At 33.6% G+C, this 20610-nt stretch overlaps 1 protein-coding gene across 6 annotated transcripts in view; it reads left to right on the top strand.

Moving 5' to 3' along the window:
- Positions 1-20610, top strand: part of STXBP5 (syntaxin binding protein 5) — a 103983-nt gene that overhangs the window by 68047 nt on the left and 15326 nt on the right. For 2 of the 6 annotated variants that reach the window (XM_053972649.1, XM_053972647.1), the window contains exons 16-21: positions 1048-1226; positions 2395-2520; positions 2996-3147; positions 10379-10444; positions 13904-13963; positions 14064-14111. In XM_053972649.1, coding sequence (XP_053828624.1) covers positions 1048-1226; positions 2395-2520; positions 2996-3147; positions 10379-10444; positions 13904-13963; positions 14064-14111 — 631 coding nt within the window. Of the gene's footprint in view, positions 1-1047; positions 1227-2394; positions 2521-2995; positions 3148-4526; positions 4611-10378; positions 10445-13903; positions 13964-14063; positions 14112-20610 lie in introns of all 6 variants that reach the window. The other 4 variants (XM_053972651.1, XM_053972650.1, XM_053972652.1 and 1 more) reach the window with 3 other exon arrangements.

Raw genomic sequence — 20610 nt, 5'->3', positions numbered from 1 at the left:
TCACTGTTTTATTCTGTATAAGATACAATGATTCTTTTGCAAGAAGAGTAAGTTGAGAAGTTTCTTGTTAAATCAGAAACACACACGTGCAAATTTATGTATTTGAATGTATTAGCTAAAACCTAACATTTAATTATAAAGTATTGCCTGTTCTAAGTGTTAATTGTAATGTAGTTGTTTTTTTTTCTCTCACCTCCTTCCTCCAACACACACACACACCATCCCCTCCCTATTCTGCTCGCTTGTAAGTCGTAGTTTAAGAACCTGAGATGTGGGGCTTTTTTTATGTGTGTTTTTTATGTGCAAGTACATTCCCTTCTTAGGGAATAAGTTTTTTTTCTAACCAATTTTTTTTACTCAGCCCCAATTAAGGTAGTCTTCAGTACATTTCAATGTTTTAAAAATACTATATGGTTCTATGTTCTATAGTCAATGAGTTAAGTTCTATTTTGCAGATGATAATAAAACACTTGAAAACTTCCTTTACACTGCACTGCAGTTACTTATGATGTTGTTACAGATCTTGGAGAAGGAAATCTAAAGTCATTATGAGCGTACAAGTCTTTAAAATGTATGATCCAGTTCAACACAACATCAAACACTGAACTAAGTCACCATGTGTACAGTATTACATCAGTAACAGTAGAAGTTTAGCTGTCTGTGTGGCTTTAGCTCTGTTTTACCATTCCTGAAGTACATAAACCAAGTCATCTTCATAACTGAGAATGTATGTCAGCAGAATGATAATTAAATGGGTCCAGTATTTAATTTCATTTGCTATTAAGAAGCAAACTTTTAAAAACTGGGAAATACATCAGACATTCAAGTTCTAGCAAGCTTCAGATATTCAGTCTGTAATAGTATGACTATTTCTGAAAACTACATGTGTTTTTGTTACACTGTTTATTAAACTGTTATCTTTCAAAAGATAGAAGAGTTCTGGATGTCACTTTTATCACTACTACCTTCAGTTGCATTTCATTGATTTCATAGTCAATGTTTTGAAAGGCAGACTTGACTGATATTTTTCTTTCCTTTAATTAACAGATGCTGGAAGTACGTCTCCTATATGAAATAAATGATGTTGAAACGCCAGATGGTGAGCAGGTGCCACCTGTACCAACTCCAGGCACAGGTTCCAATCCCCAATCCATTGTTCCCCAGTCTCATCCATCTACTAGTAGCAGTTCATCTGATGGACTTCGTGATAATGTCCCATGTTTAAAGTAAGTATATTCTTTGACAAGCTTTTTGATCTTTTTAAATTGTGAGTTTTTTTCTGTGAGCTTCTTTGTGTGAGTTTTTACCCATTTAGAGAAATTTGAGTTAAGAAAGTCTATCTTTTTTTACTCTCCTACAAGAGTTCATTATGTGACTTATGAACCATTACTTTTTCTAACAGAATGTAAGAAATATGTAATATGTATCTAGAGATATAAAGCTAAGAATATACCTTGTTTTCTGAAGTTTAAGATCCCAGCTTGGATTTTAATTCTTTGAATGTATCCATCCAGAAAATAATTCTGATAGGGTTGCTTTATTTGGGTAAGAGTTTTCAAAATGTATTGATTATACTGAGTTGGAGAGGTGTATTTCTGAAGGAAACTCTTCTAAGTAGAAAAATTGAAAATAGAATAATAGAAAAGAAGATAGAATATTAATATATAAAATAGAAATTCTAATCCTATGTAAAATATTGTCAAACCAAAATATCCATTAGTGAGAATAAATGGGTAAAATAAGTGGAATTCAGGAAACAGGAGCTTGTTCTGCGTAACTTTTTTCATGTAAAAAAAATGTATAAGTGTATTTGTCAGCATGAAAAAAAAGTCTTTACAGCAATTTCAATTCTCCCAGTCCTAGGTTCATTGCATACAATTGGTCTACCATTGCAATAATTGACTTGTTTTCATTTTGGTTTTGCCACATCATCAGCTTTTTATTTGCATTTATCTCAATATATTGTACTTCTGTTTCCCTTTTCATTGTGCTTATTCTACATAAAGCTCTTACCCCCTTGTGTTCTCTAAATCAGAGTTCTTTTGGAAACTCTGAAAAAAAATAGGTAACACCTTTTTTAGACACTGACTATACACCTGTATCTATTCAAGGAAATACAGCATAATAGCACTGTTATGCCTTGTTCTGAGGTTGGAAAAAAAGAAACATTTGTGATCATTGTTCAATTAGTTTTCAATTAGGTAGTGAATCAAAAGAAGTGAATTCCCATTTTCAATGTGGCTTTTTTTTCTGGTTGCTTTTATTTGCTTTTGATTATAGTTTTTACCATTTTCCAACATTTTAAAATCCAGCATGGTGTAGAATTTAATGAATTTTGATCCCATTAGGAAAAAATTGAGACAATGGAGATGCCATGTTTTGTTTACTTTGCAGAGTTAAAAATTCTCCTCTCAAGCAGTCTCCAGGCTACCAAATTGAGCTTGTTATCCAGCTGGTGTGGGTGAGTGGAGAACCTCCTCAACAGATAACCAGCTTAGCCATCAACTCAGCATATGGCCTGTAAGTATATTCTACACAGTTCATTATTCCATCAAAGTGGTTTAAAACTATCCATTAAAATTGAGTCTTCTGTGTGTGTTCACGTGAGCTGCACAGCAACATAGAGGTAATCAGTTTCTTGTGCTTCTGAGAGAATTCCTTTTGGGTCATGGCAGATACTGATGATGCTAACAGCAGAGGCAAATCAGCATCATTCTTTCTTACCTGGACTGTACAGCCAAGAGTAAGTGTCACTTAAGGCTCTGTGTCAGGTTGGCAAGGACACTGACAGTGGTCTGTTCTACTTGATACCATGTTTTTACAAGAGAACAATTAATCAATACTACGCTCTAAAATACAAATTTATAAGTAAGTGCAATCTGGGATAATTCCTAAAAATTAGGAAGTATTAAAAACCAAACTGCAAAAAATATTTGTGTGAAATGTTACCAGCATTTAATTAGCATTGTCTTTCCTTTAACTTCTCTTTTTCCAGAGTAGTTTTTGGAAACTGTAATGGTATTGCCATGGTTGATTACCTCCAGAAGACCGTGCTCTTGAATCTAGGCACTATTGAACTGTATGGCTCCAATGATCCCTACCGCAGGGAGCCACGATCTCCCCGAAAAACTCGGCAACCATCTGGAGGTGAGTAACCCAAAACATATTTTAAGCTCAGAAGAAAGGCACGATTGGTCATCTAGTCTTAGTGTGTATTCTTTGAATATAAACTTTCTTCTCTGTGGTTTTCTTGATCTGTTGCTAATGTCACTACTGCAGCTTTGTTAATTCATCTTTCCTTAAAAATTATTGCTTAGTGGAATCTACTGATGCTTCATACCATTACTTGTTTTTCAGTGTAATGTTTATTTTAAGAAAAAATATAAATTTACAATGGATTTATGCAGTTTACAAGAATTTACACAGCATGAGGAAGTATCCCGATATTTCTGATAAAACTAGTACCCATATCACATATTTGTATAAATTCATTAATGTTTGCAGATAGCCTGAGTGTTTGCTGGGATCTTTTGGCTTCCTATTTTAAAATTTGACTAAAAATGTCCCTGATGAGCTAAATCATGTTATTTTTTAATACTGTTATGTTATGCTTGAGAGGAAACCTTTGAAATGAACAAAATAAACTTCTACATACAAACTGGTAAAATAAATCTCTTTGAAATAGAAAAAAAGGACTTTGATTTTAAAATATGCTGAAGATCGTTCTTTTTCAGCTAATATGAAAGTGACTTTTCAAAATGCAAAGCTTTTTGTAACCAGAAGGAAAATTAAGTATTTTAAAATTTTCTTCTCCTTGATGTATCATGGATAGTCCTAAGTTATTTCAGAAAACAGCAAAAGACATAATAATAAACCCTTTCTCATGATTGAGTGTTAATTTCTTTCAGAGATCCAGAGTAAAGTCCTTGTAAGTTCTTCAGGTAAAATTTTATTCAAATTGAAATGGATGTTTTAGGAGGTGGTTTAGTAAATGGATGGTTTGAAAAAGATCCAGTTAACACTAGTCAGCTTATTTCAGCTGAAGAATTGGATCTAAAAATCATTCATATAGAGCAGAACATACACAGTCGGTACCCTGTCAGATAAAATATTTTCTTGTGTGATATAAACTGTTAGAGAAAGAAATAGCCTTACTGTTTGACTGTGTTAATTTGTCCTGGGAGTAAAGGGTTTAAAATTCTGCCTCATGCATATAGATTATAAACTGCCTTTTGGAGCTTTAAACATCACTTGCCTTTGTTTTCTTAACTGTTGGTTTTTTTTATCCAATAAATTGGATTCACATAACTCTGTGTTTCAACTGTGTCTCTAAGATGAAAGTCCGTTTTGCTCATTAATATAGCTGTTAGATGAAGTCATATTTTTTTCATCTTATCTTCTGATACTAACAATCTGCATGGCAATGGCATTTTAATAACCTTGTTGTACAAGTTACTTGGCTGGCTTTTCTGTCTCAAATGTACTGTTAGTGTCTCCGTCTTTCCTTTTCTCATTGCTTCATGAAGGTATACTGACTGTGGCTTCTTGCATGTGCGGCCTTTCTAACTTATATTCAGAGTCTGTGAAAAAGCTTCGCACCTCTTATATAAGTAAGTCATCTCATGGCATTCAAATATTGTTTGAGCATCTGAACTTGATTTTTTTTGTTTTCTTCACTCACCATTATTATTTTCTTTAGTTCTATTTAAGTAATTGTTTTACTTATAAAAACTGATTTCAATCTGTCCTGCATCCATTGTATTTCTTGTTCATGATATGTTCAAAAGAAATTTAAAGGAAAAAAGCAACCATAGTAGTCTCTGTATTTTGTGTTTTTAAATAAATAAATCTCAAAATCAAAAGGAGATCCTATCTCAAAATTTGCTGATGTTTATACAGCTAAGATCTTACTCGCAAATGTAGTTTTATTTTACTAGCAGCTTTCCTTTCTGGGTTCCCTTTCTGGTAGAAAAAGGTATAGAGTATTCAGAGCAATGATAAGAATAAACATTGTGATTGCAGAGAGATTCTTCTTCTAAAAGTGAAAAGTTACTTTTAAAAAAATGTTGTTTATAGGGATTAAGAGGTGTTTGTGAACAGTCCTGTTCAGTTCCCAAGCAGTTTTGAAGTTCAGGTATCTGTGTGAGGAAGATAAGCCATCAGAACCATGAATTACCTGAGAGAGTCTGGCTTACAGCATCATTCACAGCATCCAAGAATCTGGAGAATGTAAGGCTTATTTTTTAAAAGCATAGCATTGTTCCTTTTCTTAGGATGCCAATTTTCTGCAGCCCTGAGGCTGCAGAGGTAGATAATCTCAGCCTTTTTTTAAATGAAGTAGATCAGATTAAGCTACTGTATAAATGGAATTTATAATGGAAAACAACAAATGAACAAAACTGCAAAACAAACTTGAAATTGTGGTCCAAGTCTTAGTTCTGTTATTTCTTTTCCCCCAACAAGAAAAAAGAAATACATCTCAGAGGATAGTCTCAATTGCCAAATACTGCTTTCTCTATAGCATTTCCTCCTCTACTGCCATGGCAGAAAGGGAGCTAGGCATAAAAGAAATGCCTCCACCTTAAGATGATACAGAACTGAAAACCAGGATCTGACGCTGACTGATGATTGTTTTGAAAAAAAGAAAAAGATGGGTAGAAATTCCAAAACTAGTAAATATTGTAAAGCTGAATTTACTTGGACTATTTTATTTAGGAATAAGTTTAAACAAGTTTTGTACCCGAGTTAATTTCATAACCATGTAATTCTCTTTCTGTTTACCATCCTGACAGTATCTGGATTAACTGGAGCTACAGTCATTTTAAAAATTGAAAATAATTTCTTTAATTAATCATTTAATGTTTCTCATTATTTGTAGTACTTTCAGTGTATGTGTTGCCCAGACTTCAATAACTGCTTCAATAATTTTCCACAAATAATGAATCTGCTACATTTAAGTACTACCCTTTGATTTATTTATAGGATTGGAACTATATAAGATAGAACACTTCTGGATTTTGCATTCTCCCTTTCTTGGGCATTCACTATCTGCATTTAGTGTTTACAAAAATGCAAGGAGCTTATGCTTCCTTGTTTTTGCTTTGAAAGATGTGCCTTCATTGAATCTCTATCTTGAAAACATTTCTATTTTAATACTTCAAAATTATTTTTATCTATGAATAAGATATTTTCAATGGCTATACAACTAATAATCTTCAGGGAGTACTAGTACTTAATATTTAAATCTTCCTAGAAAAAGTGGTTTTCTATCTAATGTGATTGGTTTAGAAGATACCTATTCTTTGAGACAACAACAGTGTATTTAAGGAAAAAAATCTTATTAGCTTACATATGCATTCAGGCAGCCTGCAACAGAGCAGCATATTGCTATTGTACATTCAACCATGTCCAGAAAAGGCAGGAAGGATTGGTCCTTCTTCGTTAAAAACATGGGTGTACTGTATTTTTCAGCATAAAGTATCAATTCAATAGATTATCAGTATCTGCCAACGTACTTAAGATTTAGTAAATGGTATGTCCTTAATCAAACAATTAAAAATTTACAAAAGCATCTTTTAAAAAATTTCATAGAATAAGAGTTACGTATCTTCTAAAATATGAATGGAAACGCGAGCTTTTTTCCCTTCTCTTGTGTTGCAAGAATATGATGTATTTCTCTGTCATCTTATTTTTTCTACTCAGAAAAGAAATTCAGATTCCCGTCTTAAAGCAGCATCTATTTAGAGACAAGGCTCTCTACACTAGCTAGACTGTAAAATGTCATTTCAGGCTAGCTCTACAGATAGAAGCTCCCAGTTGAGATCGTGTTTTGGAATTTATCAGTGATTCATACCAGGTATACTACTCACATGTTTTGGGTGGCAATTTTTAGTTTGTGAAGCATGCAGTACATGTGTTTTGTTAAGGCCTACCAGACAGTGTCATCAGGTGCTTGTCAAGGTTAAAAACAAAATCAACGCTTGCCTTCAGAGTCTAATAGTGAGGGGGGAGGGTGTAGAAAATCAACTTTGGCCATGTGCCCAAAGACATGAAATGTGTAAGTGAAAGGTTATAGTGTGATGACAACTACACATGATGGGAGGCTTACACTGTTAGGCGACCTTTGCTTGATATTCTCTTCGCTAAATAAGACAGGAGTCATTAAATCAGTACTGATAAAAAAAAATGAGACAGGTCATAATTTCATGATGAAACACTAAGATTTATATAGCTGTTATTTTTTCCTTCTCAGTTCCATAAGTTCACACAGAACATGAATCATAACTCTTTTTTTTTGCAAATTACTGTTGGTGAGAGTTACAAGATTTTATGTGACTTTTTGATTAGTGCAATTTAGAACAAGTCTTTAAAAGTTAGGATTTCTTTGTTCTACCAGAGACAGTTCAAGTTTCTGACAAAACTGAAGCAGTTCTTACAGGCATGTGACTTCTAAAAATTTTTACTTTACATCAAAAAGCTTTTTGACAGTAATCTATGAGTGATTCAAAAAGTGGGGTTGAGACAAATTGGAAGAAAATATATGCCCAGAACTCTTCTGGAGTTGCTTGGTCATGTTTTTTTTCCCTTCCTCTTTCATGCACTATTTGAATTTTTAACTTTAATGTCATGAGACCAACATCAGCTGTGACTGACATCAGCCAAGGCTGAAACTGTATCAGAAAGTTTGATCATTGGGCTTGGGGATTTGTTTTTGACCCTGTTTTTCAGCTTGTTTTTAATTCTAACTTTTAGATCTTATCAAGTTAGTTTTAGTTATAGTTTTTAATTTTTAATAATTTTTTCTATTTTCCAGTCAAGTTGTAGGTACATCTGTGATGTGTCTGCTTAAAGCTTGTGCAAAAAACTGACTAAGTCTCATGAAACTTTATATATCAGTTAATTGCAGCTGTAATTCTGTGGAGTTTTTAATGCAGCATGGTAATGATGTCTTTAATGACATTATTTGATTTTTGGTAATTTGGAGAGTTTTCAATTTTCTTGCTTCTGGAGTTTGCAGACGTAAACTAAAAGCTTATTAGAAGGTCACTTGTACATATATTGGTGTTGTAGAAGGATATAGTTTTTGTATTTCTGAAACAGAAAGTCTTGGATCAATTTTCTTTTGTAATTCATAGCAATTTGCATGGATGCTATAAACCTGAAACTAGATAATTTTTTCCAGAAGAGTTGTCTTGCTGCCAGTGCTTCTATCAGGATACCTAGGGTTTTAAAATTAATAGCAAGTTTCTTCAGCTTGGTCATGGGCAGAGCCTCCTAGTTCACAAACTTAGATCATTCTTGTTATACTCTGCTTGGTTTAATTACTAATACAATCATAGCTAAAATTACTTTTAATCTATTCCTGTTCCTTTCTCTCCTAAGTAATAGCAGTAATGGCTATGAACAGATATCCAAGATTTACATGCCATAATCATTAGCATAATGCACACTTATTCATATTATTAATTAAGATGTATATTAATCAAATTATAGCCTTGAGAGTTCCTACAAAGAATTCAAGTGTGCAGGTGTCTTCATTCTTGGCTAAAGATTATTGCTGTCAATTAATGAATTTTCATAGGAGAACTAGTACAATAAGTTAAACTCTTCCTTTGAAGGTAAAGAATTAATTTTTATTGGAAAAGAGGAAATTGTGTTCCTGAACTGCATGTGTGAATTTTAGTTTGGCTCCTGAGGGGGCAGCTACTTCTAAGAGCACAATATGGGTTTATCCTCCAGCACAGCTATCATCTGAAACTTGTATTGCTTGTTGTGAAAGCAACTTTAGGATTTTTCAAAAATCTTTTTACACAATCCTGTCTAGGTCAAAACATTTAGTCTCCCATGCCTGTTTAAAACTCTGATGTAAAGCTCTGATTATCCCATAGTGTTCATTGATTTACTGACAGATGACTAAATAAATTACTCTTTTCTTTCTCCTGTGTAGTAGAAAAATCTCACTTCCACCTGGAATTTCATTTGACATTTTAAAATTTAAATTGGTTCCAGGACTGTTAAATGTAAGGTTAACAAAGCCTTAAGGTCATTTGACAATTATAGTCATTGAGTTTTGGGGTTTAAACTATTCATGCTCTTAGTAATCTTAAAAGAGACTATTTTGGATAAATAGAACTGTTAATGTAACATACTTTCAATATGTTCCACATTGATATGGTATTTCAGGAGAACCTTTTTCCCTTTAAACTACTACTAGTTTAATGTTTGGAAATTTTAAAGCTTTGATGGAGTAGAGCTGTTGTATTTTTTGTTTGTTAACAGATATGTACAGATGCACTTGTGAATGTGTAGTGTGCAGTTGTATAGACAGGCTTTCCATGTGATACCTTTCTTGCTTTAGCCATTACCATTGCCACTCAAACTTTTTGAGTATTGGAAATATTTGTGTGCATGCAAAACTCTGTAATTTTAGCAAATATTTCTTAGCTATTACTCTTCAGTTTTACATGCTTGTTTGCATTAGTATCACATAATGAAATTTCTGAAGGAAAGCTTCATGATATAAACTTGAAGATGCATTACTAACCTTAAAATATCCACAAAATGCGCTTCTCTTAGTTGTGGGCAGTCCTGACAGCAATTTCTTGTCAAAAAGAAAAATTTCTTGTATACTTTTAATTTATGTAATGGAATAATATTCAGGACCATTTTGAGGCAGCTTCCATCTTTTGCATCTGATTGAGCATGACTAGGTTTTATTTCCTTCACTGGAATGAAAGGAATTAGCTTTCAGATGTTAACGTACTGCAGTTTTTCAAATTGATCAGATTTGATGATGTAAGAAATTTAGTGAAACTCCTCTATGCAAGGGAGAACACCTATCTAAACATCCTAAGACCTGAATTCTGTAAGTGATACCAATAAGGAGTTTTTCTGGAAAATTAACTTGGCAATACAAATTGGCAAATACAAGGCATATCACTGCAACAGTGCAAAAATAGTTTGAAAAAAGGCACTGTAGTTTCACACGTAATGTGCTTGTAATCTTCAAGATCCTCTTTTATATGTTTTTCTTTTGCAATTACATTTTTAATTTAACTCTGATATTTTTTCAAAAGAAATTATGTCTAGGCTTAATATATACCTGTAGCATGTAAATAATTAACTGTTCTGACAAGTTTGTCTAGCTGAAAGTATAGTGGTTTTCACTGAAATTTATTGAGTATATTTTGCAAAGAAAGCTTTAGTAGTATGAAGCGACTCTACAGTTACTGTAGGTAATGTCAAAAAAAGTAGTATGTAACAGAAATTCTATCACAACTGCCTTGTTTGTCTCTAATAAGAAATGAAGTTCCTGACTGCAGTAGAAGTAAAAACGAAATGGGAACTGTATTTATAATACACTGGTTTTGTGTTTCAGCAGGTCTTTGTGATATAAATGAAGGTACAGTGGTGCCAGAAGACCGCTGCAAGTCACCCACGTCAGGTAATCATAACTTTCCCTGATCTTCAGCTTCTTATTTTCCCAGAAGATGACATGCATGAGGTTAACTTACTAATTAAGTAATTATATAAAACCTGTTGTCCTCTCACAAACTGGTTGAACTGTCATAAATTTTGCCATCTTGCACAACTGCATTTTTAAAACAAGGCTGACTTAAGAGATGCAATAGGAATATGTCAAAAAGATGATTGAAGAGAGAATAGACTGAAATATTTATGCCTCAGGGAATATACTGCACAATGGAATTTTGAAGCATTGACAAGAGATGCACAGATTCCTGTAATCGTTCATGTGATTGTATTTCATAATCCTCAAAAGTAGTAGAGGTTATTTCTGAGCAAGTTTACTTCTGCTTCCTTATAAGTGGCAAATTACTATTTTTTCTGTGGAATCAGAGGTCTTCAGACAGCAGCATCCTAAGAAAGTAGGAGTTCCCTACTTAATATTCCTCCTCTTTCACCCTTTTTTCTTTTTTTTTTTAGTTTTCCAGTTGCTACTCCTGTATGTGAATATTTTAAATGAAACTCTCAAGATTTATTATTTTCATATTGGCTAGTTGAGGCTATAACCATGTAAATACTTAATAATGCATGTCAATGTAAGGAGTGAATAGTTTTTGTAGTAGCTAAAACTTGTCACTTATCTTTACTTATTGCTCTGAGAACTTCTAAAGATGTCATTTTGTTTCATTCAAAACTACTCAAGGTTAAAGGACTCAACTGCAGATTTAAATGAAGCACGTATGTAGTGTAAAATGCTAATTAAGATGGAAGTCTAAAGATAGGTTCCTTTTCTACTGTAGCCTGTATCTTTCAAAGCCAAATTGAAAGCATAAGTAACCAAAACCTTGTGTTTGTAGCACGTTTTGTGCTACAAACACAATGTAGGAATTGTGTTTGTAGAAATTTTACATTAGAAAAATGTAAATTTTTCTAAAGTAAAAATTAGTAGAATTTTTAACATAAACTCTACTAATTTATGTTAGTAGAAATTTTAACACAAATTTTGATTTCTGATTTGACAATTGTCTTTTGATGTTCCTTTTAAATTGTGCAAAACACTCCTCTAGATCAATCATTGTCATTTTCATTTTTGCTAGCTCTTTCTTAGAGTAAATTTGTTTTATTTATAATTAAAGCAAAACCTAGCTGTGAGTTTTAATTAAAAGTCTTACCCGAAGATGTGATTTCATAACAAATCCGTGTTGCTAAGTATTGGTGTGCTGGAGTCATCAACTTCAGTATAGTTTATAATGAAAGCTTTTTTATGGTATTGAGAATAAAGTGCATGTTTCCTATTTCATTTTTACATATTGACACCAATGCCTGTAAACAGTTTGCTATGCATTACTGCAGTTGCAGTAAATCCTATGTCTGTCAAGGTTGAGCATAGTTATCAATTCACTATGGTATTTGATTTGGACCCACTTAAAACGTCTGGACTAAATGTAGGTTCTGGAACACTGCTATAAAATGTCTGCAATTAACAGCTAATGAATTGTAACCTTTAATGTGTATAATTTTTTCCCCCCTGCTCCAGAATCACCCAAGTGTTAGCCCAAACAACTCCTAACTTATGCCACTTAAAACACTGTGTAGTTTAAACAAGAGCATTCTTTCATAACTGGGTGTTGAAGTGGAGTAAAACTCAATTCACCACTTCCGCAACAGTGCAATGAAGGCAACTCCAAAGATGAAAATTAAGGCTTATGGAAAACTCCTAAATTTAACAATTGGCTTCCCCTACCTTCCCCCTGCCTGTTTGAGTTGACTGTGAGCTGAAGAAGATTAAAAAAATAATGCCTAAAGTATCAAAAATAGTGAATGGACAAAAGATAGAGGGGGAATGTAACCCTTGCATTCTCCTGTAAAATAGAAACTTCTAGTAGCGAGGCTGGACTGTACCTTGCTTCCCATGATTCTGCCCTCTGCTCTCAGTGAATGAGATCAAGCTTGTGGTAGACTTCTCAACTTTTGCTTTGAAAAAGATCTTGGATGCACCACCCTGGTATGGAAATAATTTGTTGATGTTTGTGAAGAGAGAAGAACTAATTCCTTAGGTTTGGTTTGAGTTTTATATCTTTTCTGGGCAAAAGCACAAGACTGAAAACAAGCTTGAAAGTGGCATTTAGCTCTCAGAGGTAAGAGGGGACCTTTTTTAGAAATTTGCTGGAGAATATTGGCAAGCTTGAGAAGAAGGATGGAGGCTAAATTTAAGGAAACTTTTTGCAGTCTAGAGGCTTTCTAGTTAAGAGGAAAATACACAAACACAAAATGTTTGTGTGTTACTAGCTCTAAGATTAGAGGGATGGGATTGGCAATTGAATGCCATATTGGTGTTCATTGTTACAATGTGTTCTGTAAAAGAGACCAGTCACTGTTTGGACTGAAGTCTGCAATTGCTCAAATCCACCTTTCCATGTCCACGTAAAGCAAAGTGGAAGGTAACTTCCATTAGACTTCCTCCAGTGGGTGGTTATATAGATGAGAAGATTGGAAGGGACTGCTTGCCTATGCAAGTTAGGAGAGTATCCTATAGTTTCACTAACATAGAACTATAGAAATACTGTGAAAATGCAGGAGGAATAGTCCTACCTCCTGCATTTTCTATAGATGCCAAGCAGTAATAGGCTTAGACTCTGACTCTTTATCTGACCTAAAAGATTGTGTAGCATTTAAACTATCAAGTTTTTGTCTTCAGAAGTGCTAAAATGCTTGTGTTCTCTTCTGGTTTTACACTTCCACAATATAAAATCCAATTAAATTTTAAAATTTTTTTAGATTAATTATTTTAATTTCCTGGCAATGTTTTAATTTCATGACAGTGGTAAGCCTGAAGTTGTGGTCTGTTGCTAAGATCAGTTTTTCAGGGTTGGGATACCGAAAAATCCAGGTGGCACTGTCGGCTCAGAGTTGTCTGCAGAGTAGTTGAAGAACTGTGGCCCAATAATAATTTACTGCATTGGAAAAAAAAAAAAAAAAACCCAAACAGATTTATAAGACTTGTGTTTACTGTTACAGCTGTGTTTTGTGAATCATAACTTAGGCTAATCTCTGTTCATAATTTAGGCTAATCTCGTGTCTGGAGCAATGATTAGTGGAGCCATTTAGTTATTCAGTGTAAACATTTGTTCAATGAGGGCATTATTTCTAGCAGTAAACTCACTGTGGCTAATTCCAGTATGCCAGAATTGTGTCATGCCAAAGTAATTTGTACTTTATAATATCTAATAGAGCTACAGAGAATACGAATATCAGTATTTGATATTTTCTTTGTATCTTTGTTAAACTCAGATCCTGTATATAATTTTGTATAATATATGTATACATATATTGTGTGATATATGTATATTTTAAGTGTATACATTGATTTTTGTGTCAAAGATATAGCCCCTTCATTCATGTCAAATGTATATCCATTTCATTCTGTCTCCACTTGTAGGTTCTGGTTCACCTAACAATTCTGATGATGAACAAAAAATGAATAATTTTATAGAAAAGGGTACAGTATTTTTCTTTTCTTTAGTCTTATTTTTTCTTTAGTTCACCTTTTGATACACTTAGATTGATTTTTTTTTTTTTTATTATAATATTATTTACAGTGAAGACCAAAAGCAGAAAGTTTTCCAAGATGGTAACCAATGACATAGGTAGGAACTAGAAAAAATCTACTCTTTCTAATTCAGTGCCTTATTCTATGCAGCACTAACCCAGCAGCAAAAAAAATAGGCAAAATAACAGTCAAATTTGAAAGCATTCTGTTATTAATTATTTCATTCTTTATGCTAATTGGTAATTCTATGGACTGCTTCTGTACTAAATACACTGAGCACAATAATAGAAAAAAATCAAGGATATTGGTGATTTAAATTCTCTGATTTTGCAGTTGCACTTCTCTGTTTTTCTGGATGGGTAAAATTCTGATACATAGCAAGAGTTCAGTCTATGCAAGTCACAACATGATTCCACTACTTTTGTGAACGTGCGCTGGTTTTGGGAACATATGGCTGATGCCATTTCTTTTTTATATGTTGTATTCATAGCCAAATGGTCAGATTTTCGCTATGGTCAGGAATGAGGTACTATCATGGTTGCATTCATTCATTTGGAAGAGGACTGGCTTGTACATATATAAATATTCCCCACTGCTGTTCCAGAACTCTCTTTACTTTCCTGCATCCAACAGTGATACAATACCCTACCAGCTCTAGACTTGTGTCTTAATTTGGCAACAAAATTGCCTTGGGATATGTTGTAAGCAGTTAGATTGAACCCTTTCATGGCTGAAATGAAAATAACTCTGCTTCTGACAACTGGCTCATTAAATAAATGAAAGCAAGAGGCTGTATGATTTAGCTTTGGGAAAGGGACTCTTCTTCCTTAACTGGGATATGGTTACTTTGATTGCAGAATCACTTTGCTAATGTTCATTTTGTTTTCATTTAGCAAATCAGTATATCATTGTAGGATAATTTCATTTTATCTCTTCAGTCAGTTTAGGTTGAAATTATATAGTAAAACTGGTTGCTAAGCTACTATATCACAGGTTGCGTGGAAGCATAGCTTGAGACAAGGGAGGAAGAGATTGCTTTTCTTGAAGTCTCCCTTTGGTTTTTCTATTTGGCAATTTCAATTTTATCCTAAAATAGTAATCCCTTTCATCATAATTCAGTATTTGAGGCAAAGAATCATTCAAAGTTCAGGGAGACAAACAGGAGTATGACAATGTAATACTTTAAATCCTTGAAAATTGAGGTACAGATCCTCAAGAATTTCAAGTAATCCTTGAAATTTGAAGTACAGAATGAGAAAGTACTGTACATATTTTTGCTCTATGTTGAGACGTTCTTTCAATGACATCAGAAATGGCAGGGAAAATTAATTTTGGGGCAGCTAAAGTCTAAATATGACAAGAAAGCAAATGGCCATCAATAATACATTATGTGAATTCATCTGTAATTAAAAAAGAAATTAGTGTCTTTTACATGAGCATTAATTCCCCTAAAGGATTTTCAGGGTAACTAGAACCTAATGTTCAGGTTGAGAAAAAGAACACCTAGTCTTGTGCATGTTATATCAATGTCCATTGAGGCAATGTTTCCCTTTTGTCTCTTTTGAACATGAAACACACTGTCTTGTGCAAAACACATGGAAAATTTGACTGACTGTGACCTCTTTTTTTATTTCAATCCTTTTCAAAGAGTTATGTTAGACCATTAATAAAGTATGCCAATGAGGATTGTATAGAGCCGTTTACAGCTGTTTCAGATGGAAGCCTTTCATCTGAAAGTATTAGGAATGTTTTTCACAGCTAAAAAAAGCAAAACATTTATTTATAAGCAATGCATTCTTCAGGGTGTAAGTTAGACTGTGATTTGTGTAATTTGCACAGTTTATTGGAAGCTTAAAGATAATTATTTATTTTGCATTTTCCTAGTTTTGAGTGATTTGCTGTGCACTGAATGTGGTTGTTTTGCTACCATGTTTTCTATAGCTTATCTGACATGCTTATTCTAGCTCTTTCTGAACTTACTTTTAAGCTCTTTCATGTAAATAAAGCACCTTTCCTGTGTTAATAGTTGCATGTTTTTGCTTTTCATTGTTTTAAACTGAATTGACAACCAAGGGTGCATGGACAATGAGTTTTGTGAAATATGTCACTGTCATCAACATCATCATGTTGTGTGAAACAAATTATTTGCCATCAACTGTGTGATTAGGGATGGATTTGAGGTATTTATAGCTCTCTGCACTGGCACACAGAGCAATCAGTTCAAGTTCTTTCCAATCCTTGTCAATGTGTAAAATACAACCTGCTAAATGTGGTGCAAAATAGAATTAAATTCATTTCCATTGGTAATTTCAGTTGATGTTAGTATCACTCCTGTGTTTGCAGCATAGGAACAAGAAGCAAGGGAATGCTGCTAGCAAAGTGTGAAGTAATTTCATTTCAGTGGTAGGGCTGCAAGGTGGTAACATCACACACGCAATTATAAACATGAAGCTATTGTCAATTTATCACTTTATTGCAACTGATGTAAAGCATTGTCATTTCTGCAGATTTCTATAAAATTCTGCAGATTTCTATAAAACAATATGCAAATGCTTCATGCACCCACATTTAGATTAGTTGGTCTGGTTTGTTGTCTTCTTCTAAATACACAACTGTGAATGCTCTGTGCTAAGGAATGGATAGTAAATCAAGTTAAAGACCTGTTGTGAATTGTGTTGCTTCTGGGTCATGTTTCCCTTTGGTTTGCATAAAAGATGAACCTCGAAAAAATCATAGTTAATTGTTTCCTTGGAGATATTGAGATACTTGATGTAAATAAGCATTTCTAGAAATTTTAGAAAGTACTGTGGCCGTTATTGAATCCAGCCCATTCTCTTATAAATGTCACATATTTGAAGGTATAAGCAATATGCCGTGAAGTAATATGAAGGAATATACTTAATGTAAATGAATTTGCAGAAAGAAGAATTGGTAGGAAGTACTTATTTTCTAAGGCTGTGTCATTTTTATAGAAAGACATTGGGATCCAACTTCAGTGGAAGCAAAATCTTCAGCTGTAGATACAGATAATTAAATATTATAGCTACAAACTGTGTTGCAAGTTAAGATGTAACAACCATTTCTGGAAAAACCTTTAGTAAAGGTGCCTGCAAAATATGGTAGATTTTAAAACATTTATAACTGTTCTAGTAGCCTATGTGTCAAATAATTCTCAGGAAAATTTGTCTTACTTATTTCTTGCACTTTACAAATTTAAAAACAATTGCAAAGAGTATTAGTAAACAGACTTAAACAGAGTAGATTTAGTTCCAAACTTTTGTGATCCCTGCTGTTAGTACTGACAGAGGTTTCGCACATTTCTTACATTCTAAGCGTATACCTAAATTTTTCAAACATTGCTCTAATAATTGACCATTACAGCTGTTTTCATTGAATCAAATTTTCAGATGTTCATAAGTTCTTATTTGCCCTAATGTCAAAGACCATTTCTTTCAATGTGTTTTTAATACTTTGATCTAATTTTGATGTATCCAAGTACATGTTTTTTTACAGTTTCTTGTGAAATGGTTTTATTATTCTCATGTGAATTTTAGAGATTTCAACATTAGTTAATTGATAATGTAAATATTTCACTTTGTGTAGTTGTCAAATAGAGTATAATTAGGGAGATTTGGTGTCTCTAAAAAATTCTAAGCTGCTTAGTTATTTCTCATGTGATGTTATATGAAATAGGCTTCATGAGTTGTTCTCTTGGTTGTCAAAGCTCCAAGAAACATGTGTCTTTTATAATCTTTAGAATTTTATTTTAAAATAAAAGGAATGAAGGAGAAGTCACTGTAGAGCTTTCAAACTGATGTGCTATACATTTTAAAGTATCAGCTCAGGATAACTCACTGCAAAGGAAATGTAACTGTTGCTTCTAAGCAACAGCTTCCTATTGAAAAGCCTTCTCAGGCTTCAGGTTTTCTTCATTGAATTGAAGGTTGTTCCTGCTATACTGACACATAACATGTTATGGAAAGAAAGTCTTTCATATTTTAACACCTACCTTCCCAAGCCTGACCTGTGAGAAATCTCCAAGAATACCTGGGTTTGGACAGTTCTCTAATATGATACCTAATTATATATATTGACAGAACACGTGTGTGCACCTGTGTATTACTCCAGGTTTTCTAATATAGAGAAATATTAAATGTAGGACTAAACCCAGGCAAAACAGTCACTGTTGCCTTGAGCAGCAATGTGCCAGGAGGAGCACAACAGATCCCAGATCTCTCTCTGGGCTATAAATGCTGCAGCAACCACCACCCCCAAGGGAGTTATTGAACTCTGATATGACAGCTACTACTTGAAGTCAGCCACGTGCAGCAGCAGCAGTCAGCATCACCTCTGCCCTGTTGTACAGCTGGAGTGAAAAGCCTGACACTGAGATCTGTCTTTGTAGATCTCCATCCTGTATCTTCCATTTTTCTGATTTATGTCTCTTGCTTTGTACAAGGTATCTAGCATGTTGCTGGTTTTCATCTGAGGCATAAAAAACTGAATTTATCAAAAATTGTAAAACTTAAACCAATGTGAATGCATGCAGGGTTTTTTTTTTTATACTGAGTAATTAATGTTAGTTTAAAAGGGCTTAGCTGGTGAAATATTCCTATTTTCTTACTGCATATTTAGGCAGTTTTTTGTTTAAACACAAGATGGCACCATTGCTGTTGGAATAGATTCTTATTTCTCATTTACATTTGAATTATTGAGGTTTCTGACACATTAACATATGTTTTGAAACGTTGGGGTTTTTTTGCATAGCATAGTAATTCACGATTTCCAGTAATTATATCCTTTTTAACAATTCTTGTATCCTCTTGTCCTATTAATGAGACATAGTTCAGTGTATGTTGAAAATTGTCTGACAAATTTGTTTTATCTTACCAGCCTAGTTCACACAGCTGGCCTTTCACTAAGGAACAAAAAGCTAAAACTGGATTGGCTCTCAGAATCCAATACAATTTTCCTATACTTGCTATTACATGTTATATTATCTGTAACTTTGGAATTTTTTTCTTTTTTTTGGTCAGTTTTCTCCCAGTTGTTAAGATTGTGCCAAATGTTTCTATTTGAAAAGCAAAAAGTGACTGTACTGGTCTTCAATTAGTTGAATAGCTTATTTACACATGGTGAAAGCTGCTAGAAACCAAAAATAGTTCCAGTTATTTTCTGAGTATGTACTTGAGGTTTTGTTCAGTATCTCAGCTCTTACTATTTAAACGTCTAACAGAAAAAACAAGTGTTTTGAGGAATGCCCATCTTGTAATTCACCATTCCAGATGAGATTTCATTATCTCTCTGGAAGCTGATTTAAGTTCAAGCTGATAGCAAAAAGATGGGCTCCTTGTCATTAGTGCTGTTGTGTACCCTGGTTTTCTGTTCTTCCTATCTCCGAGCTCTGATCTGAAATATGAGTTAATCTTATTTGGGTGCAACCCTTGGCAGAAACCTCATTTAGATGAGTTTTGGCCTCACCATTAAATTAGGTATTTGCCAGTTCTGAAGCAAGGATGAGGATAGAAAATACTTAGTCAGGCTGCCTTTTTCAGTTTCAGCCTGCACTAAAATAAGTGATTAGCATTTCTGCCTGAGAGTAAGTAATTTCAGTTTAATTCAAGCATACTTTTAACATTGACACATAAAGGAAATTAGAAGATTATTTCTGGAGTCTTTTTCTCAAATTTTTATGATGTATGACAGGAATAAAACTGTTCAACTATTCAGATGACTAGAATTTGCAATATTGATGAGCATAATAGATGATACAGTGAAGTATTTCACTTTTGGAAGGAGTGGAACTAACTTTAAGTCACATGCTGTTCTTCAGGATATGTAGAAATTGGAATGATTTCTGTTAAAGTGATAATTAGAATGAGGTAACTCCAATTTTAACTGAGAAAAGCAGCAGGATTCAGGCTGCTTTGAGTGGGATCCATTACAAGGTACTCCTAGAATTATGAGGCTAAGCTCAGTATCTACTTTAGGAAAAGAAGTATTACCCATGCAAGATCATAAAGAATTTAATGATACATCAAAGCTGAAGCATGTGGCTGGGAAATAAATTTAGAGTGTAGTCCTGATCTAGCAGATGAACTATATCAAAATAATTCTTTCTCCAGTAATTATAGTAAGATGGAAGTGGTATGTATGCCTACTAGCTTGTGATGTTTTTTTGTAGCAGCATTTGTTTGTATTGTACTGCAGTTTAAATGGACTGCAAGATTTCCATTCCTATAAAAAGAATTTCTAAGTCAAGTATGAGTTGAAGTGCTGTTTTTCACTTGAGCAGTATTATCAAAATCTTTCTGGTTTTTTAAATGTGTTGCAAGCATTTGTACGCTGCTTATTTTCTGATTATTCTCTGTAATGTCTTCATTGTTCTCAGGTTGTGGATTTTCTCTCAGGTGATTAGCTTTTTACACATGTGCATTAATTTTAGTGGAATTTCAAGTTCTTTTTTTCTATTTTAAATGTCTCAGGTTTGATTAGAAAGTAGGGTATAAGAAAGGGGGATGGGATCTTAACTTTTTGTAACTGTAAGAATCAGTGCACATCCTTGCAATTCTGACTTCTTACCTGAGGAGTTAAAA

Source organism: Vidua macroura, chromosome 3 (genome assembly GCF_024509145.1).
Source record: "Vidua macroura isolate BioBank_ID:100142 chromosome 3, ASM2450914v1, whole genome shotgun sequence".
NCBI classification, from domain to species: domain Eukaryota; kingdom Metazoa; phylum Chordata; class Aves; order Passeriformes; family Viduidae; genus Vidua; species Vidua macroura.
This window is presented reverse-complemented; position numbering and strand designations above follow the sequence as displayed.